Genomic DNA, 4919 nt, shown 5'->3' with positions numbered 1-4919 from the left:
CTGTGCAAATTTGTGGCTGGTGCACTCTATCCTGATGGAAATTTGGATCCCGTGCAAATTCGGGGTCGGTGCGTCTCTATCGTGGCGCAAATTTGGATCTGCTGCATCCCTGTCCTGGTGCAAATTTGCATCCCGTGTAAATTTGGGGCCGGTGCATCCCTGCCTCGGTGCAAATTTGGTTTCGGTGCGTCTCCGTCGGGGCACAAATCGGGATCCTCTGCACATCTGAGGTCGGCGTGTCCTTACCGCGGCGCGAATGTGGGTCCTGTGCGAATTTGGGGTCGGTGCATCCCCATGATGGTGCAAATCCGGCTTTGGCGCATCCCAAGCCTGGTGTAAATTTGGATCCCGTGCGAATTTGCCGTCGGCGCATCCCCATCCCATTCCACACCCAAACGGACGGTGGGATGGGGGCGGGGCGGCCCCTCCCTGGGGCCGTGGGCTATGTCTCGAGTGGGTCGTTCTCAGCAGGCGCTACGGGTGGGCGAGGAGTCCCGCTGCGTGTTCTGGGAGACGGTGGGCGCCAAAGGCCGCTGGATGACCTCGGGCTGCACCCGCGTGGGGGGTGACGCCCTCCGCTCCATCTGCGCCTGCACCCACTTCTCCACCTTCGCCATCCTCACGGCCACCCGTCCCATCGCGGTAAGATCCCGTTTGCCCCCTTAAAATACCCATTTTTGGGGGACGTTTTCTTCCTTCCCAACCGGTTACGCGTGGCCGCGCGTCGGCTGGGACTTGCGTGACGTCACGTGCGTGTGACGTCACCCACAGGAGAACTTCGTGCTGACAGTGGTGACCTACGTGGGGATGTCGGTGTCGCTGGTCTGCCTCTTCCTCGCCATCGTCACCTTCCTCCTGTGCCGCTCGCTCTGGAGTGTCAGCGTCACCCTCCACCTGCAGCTCAGCATCTGCCTCTTTGCTGCCGACCTCCTCTTCCTCGTGGCCGTGCCCCACACTGCCAACCGGGTATGGACTCCTTGGGACCTCCTTGAGCATCTTGGGACCTTCAGGGTCTCCTCAGGGGCCTCCTCGGGGTCTCCACAGGTTCCTCAGGGTCTCCACATGCTCCTCAGGGTCTCCTTGAGCATCTTGGAGCCTTCAGGGACTCCTCAGGGTCTCCTTGAGCCTCCTTGAGGTCTCCACACGCTCTTAGGGTCTCCTTGAGCATCTTGGAGCCTTCAGGGACTCCTCAGGGTCTCCTTGAGCCTTTTTGAGGTCTCCACAGGCCCCTCAGGTTTTCCCTGAGCATCTTGGAGTCTCCACAGGTTCCTCGGGGTCTCCACAGGCTCCTCAGGGTCTCCTTGAGCATTTTGGGGCCTTCAGGGTCTCCTTGAGCATCTTGGGGGTCTCCACAGGCTCCTCAGGTTCTCCTTGAGCGTCTTGGGGCCTTCAGGGGCTCCTCAGGAGCTACTTGAGCCTCCTCGAGGTCTCCACGTGCTCCTTAGGGTCTCCTCGAGCATCTTGGAGCCTTCAGGTGCTCCTCAGAGTCTCCTTGAGCATCTTGGGGCTACCAGGGGCTCCTTGGCATCTCATTTTGCTCCTCTGGGTCTCTACAAGATCTTTGGGGCCTCCTCAAGCTCCCCAAGGACCTCCTCGAGGAGGTCCTTGGGGAGTTTGTGGTGAAAAGGACCCAGGGTCGTGGCTCTTGGCTGTAGCTTCTACCCTAATGCCTCCACCGGTTCTTCTGCCGGGGGTCCCGTCTCATGGTGGGTGGGCACAAGCACCTGGCTGATGGGAGAACCGAGGTGGGAAGGTTTGGTCCAACCCCAACTCAAAGCAGGTCCAATCAGTTGAGGTTCTTCAAGGTCGTTGGTTCCCTTCTTGCTCCGGGTGGGTGTCGGCACCTGAATTACAGGATAACCGAGGTTGAACAAGATGTTTGGAGGTCTCCAGACCAACCCCAACCCAAAGCAAGTTCACCCAGTTGGGGTTCCTCAAGGCTCTCAGGTCCCTTCTTCCTCTGGGTAGGGGGGAGCCAACTGAATTATGGGATAGCTCAGCTTAGAAGAGACATTTGGATGTCTCCGGTCTACCCCCAGCTCAAAGCATCTCCACCTCCTTGAGGTTCCTTGAGGTCATGAGTGGGGTGTGTGGAACACAAGCATCTGAGATGCCACCACCTCCCCGGGCCACGCTGTGGTGATACTGGGGAGCCCAGTAACGGCCTTGGTGTCCCCCATCCAGTTGATGTGTGCCATCACGGCGGGCTTCCTCCACTACCTCTTCCTCGCTTGCTTCGCCTGGATGTTCCTGGAAGGTTTGCATCTCTTCCTCACCGTCAGGAACTTGCGTGTCCTCAACTACACCAGCGCCAGTCGCTTCAGGAAAAGATACATCTACCCCGTGGGTTACGGCACGCCGGCCATCGTGGTGGCCATCTCCGCCGGCATCCATCCTGGTGGTTACGGCACCGAGCGCTAGTGAGTCCCACCAACACCCAGGTTGGGGTCAACCAAGTAGGGTGGGATCCTCAATGGAGAACATCAAGAGTTTTGCCTAAATCATCCCCCAAAAAAAGACACCACGGCATCTAGGCGTGGATATTTTCCCGCCGCCGAAATCACCGAAAGGATTTTTTTGGGGGTAGATTTGCCTTTTTCTCCCTTTTTAGCTGCTGGCTGAGCACGAAGGGAGGCTTCATCTGGAGTTTCGTCGGTCCCATCTGTGTCGTCATCCTGGTGGGTGTCTCGCTGCCGAAAGGACGCAGAAACGGAAAAATTGGGAGGAAAAAAGAGCAAATTTAGCCTTACCTTAAAGAACAGTATTAAACAAACACCCCACGGGCCGGGTGTACTCGGGAAAGACCGCACCGTGGCACACGAATGATGATATTCTTTTTTTTTTTTGCGTTACTGGCCCCTTTTCCACCCCAAATTTACGCTTGTGCCCCCGGTTCTTCCCTCACAGACCCCACATTTTAGAGGAATTGGAGAGATTGGCATAAAAAGAGCAAATTCACACGTAGATTTAAAGACGGTCGTCAGCAAACACCCCACAGGCCGGGTGTGCACGGGGACGCGCACGCCACGGTGCGCGGTTTTGCACCGTTGACCTTTTTCTACCCCAAATCGACGTCCCCGCGGACGCTGGTTTGCAAAACGATGAATTATTTTTTTTTTTCGCGCTTTCTGCCCAGGTTAATTTGCTCTTTTTTCTCACCACCCTCTGGACTCTACGGGACAAACTCTCCTCCCTCAACGCCGATGTCACGGCCTTAAAAAACACCCGGTGGGTTTTCGCATTTGGAAACGCGTTTGAGGGGTTTTTTTAAGGGGGAGGAGGAGGAGGAAGAGGCACCTGGGATGGGGTTTTGGGTGAAAAAAGAGCGAAATGAGTGTTCGGGCAGGTTGATGACGTTCAAGGCGCTGGCGCACGTCTGTATCCTGGGCTGCACGTGGGGTCTGGGCTTGCTGCAGGCGGAGGGGGATGATGTAGTGGTGGCCTTCATCTTCACCATCGTCAACAGCCTACAAGGAGCCTTCATCTTCCTCGTGCATTGCGTCCTCAACCGGCAGGTACCGTGGGGGGAGGCGGGCACCCTGAGGTGCGGGAGGGGACGGGGACACTCAGGACGCGACTGTGGGTCCCGTCCACAGGTGACGGAGCAGTATCGGCGCTGGTTTAGGGCGCTGGGCAAACGAGCGCAACCCCACGAGATGCCCACCACCGAGATACATGTCACCTATGTCACGGTAACGGCACCCAAATGCCTGGGTCACTGCGGGGTGCTGGGTGGGCACCCCAATATCTGGGTCCTCTGGTTGCCACCAAAAGGAGGAGAGGGCCAGGGGTGGCACGGGGGAGGCTGCTTGGGACCTCTGGGTCCCCCCAGGGTGCTTGGGGGGGCTCGCAAGAAACCACCAGAACCTCTGCCCCATTTCTGCCCCATTTCTGCCCCATTTTGTCCTCGTTTCACCCCCCAGGAAGTGGAGAAGCCCCAAAGCCACAGCACCGAGGGCTGCACGTGGGAGAAATGACAGCGGGTGCCCCCCGGGACCGACCCATTTCCGACACATCCGACCCATTTCCAGCACTTTTCCTGCCGATCCAACCCATTTTCCCACTTTTCCTGCCGATGTGACCCGTTTCCAGCCTTTCTTTTCCTGTAGAACAACCTGGGGTTTACCATTTTTCCCCACATGTCCGAACTCTTTTCCAGAATTTTCCCACAGAACAACCCGTTTACCGCATTTTTCCCCACATATCTGCCCCATTTTCCAGAACTTTCCCCAAGAAACGACCAATTTCCAGCATTTTTCCCCCTAGAATTCAATCCGTATCTAGCTGCTTCCCTCCAGGATTGAACAATTTCCAGCATTTTTCTCCAAAGCGACCATTTTCCAGCAATTTTTCCAGCATTTCCCCCAAAGAACAACCCATTTCCACCATTTTGCTGCAGAATGACCCGTTTCCAGCATTTTTCCTGCAGGTTTGACTCATTTCCAGCATTTTCTCCAAGAAATAACCAATTTTCAGCTCTTTCCTCCAGGACTGAGCCACCTTTCCATGGAACGACCCATTTCCAGCATTTTTTCCTGCAGTTTTGACCCATTTCCAGCATTTTTTCCTGCAGATTTGACCCATTTCCCCCAAGAAGCGACCAGTTTCCATCATTTTTCCACGGAACATCCCATTTCTGGCATTTCCCCCCCCAATATTTGACCCGTTTCCAGCATTTTCTCTAAGGATCCGACTAACTTTCAGCATTTCCCCCCCCCCAATATTTGACCTCTTTCCAGCATTTTTCCACAGAACACCCCATTTCCAGCATTTTTCCAGCAGTTTTGCCCCGTTTTTCCGGCTCCTTCCCTCCACAACGGCCCCATTTCCAGCATTTTCCTGTGGAATGACCTGTTTCTGGCGTGTTTTCCCCTGGGATCGCTTCGTTTCCCGCCTTTTCTGACCACCTTCGCCCCATA

At 55.9% G+C, this 4919-nt stretch overlaps 1 protein-coding gene across 1 annotated transcript in view; it reads left to right on the top strand.

Annotated features, from left to right (window-relative positions):
• Window positions 1-3692, top strand: part of LOC104167106 (EGF-like module-containing mucin-like hormone receptor-like 4) — a gene marked incomplete at its 3' end in the record, with an annotated part of 4763 nt that extends 1071 nt beyond the window's left edge. Inside the window, exons 3-9 of the mRNA XM_009707243.1 lie at window positions 472-642; window positions 772-966; window positions 2185-2420; window positions 2612-2678; window positions 3137-3228; window positions 3347-3515; window positions 3597-3692. Coding sequence (XP_009705545.1) covers window positions 472-642; window positions 772-966; window positions 2185-2420; window positions 2612-2678; window positions 3137-3228; window positions 3347-3515; window positions 3597-3692 — 1026 coding nt within the window. The remainder of the gene's footprint in view (window positions 1-471; window positions 643-771; window positions 967-2184; window positions 2421-2611; window positions 2679-3136; window positions 3229-3346; window positions 3516-3596) is intronic.
• Window positions 3693-4919: the final 1227 nt, after the last annotated feature.

This window comes from Cariama cristata, unplaced genomic scaffold (assembly GCF_000690535.1).
Source record: "Cariama cristata isolate BGI_N322 unplaced genomic scaffold, ASM69053v1 scaffold36849, whole genome shotgun sequence".
Classification (NCBI taxonomy): domain Eukaryota; kingdom Metazoa; phylum Chordata; class Aves; order Cariamiformes; family Cariamidae; genus Cariama; species Cariama cristata.
The sequence above is the reverse complement of the archived record's forward strand: the minus strand, read 5'-3'. Positions and strand labels throughout refer to the sequence as shown.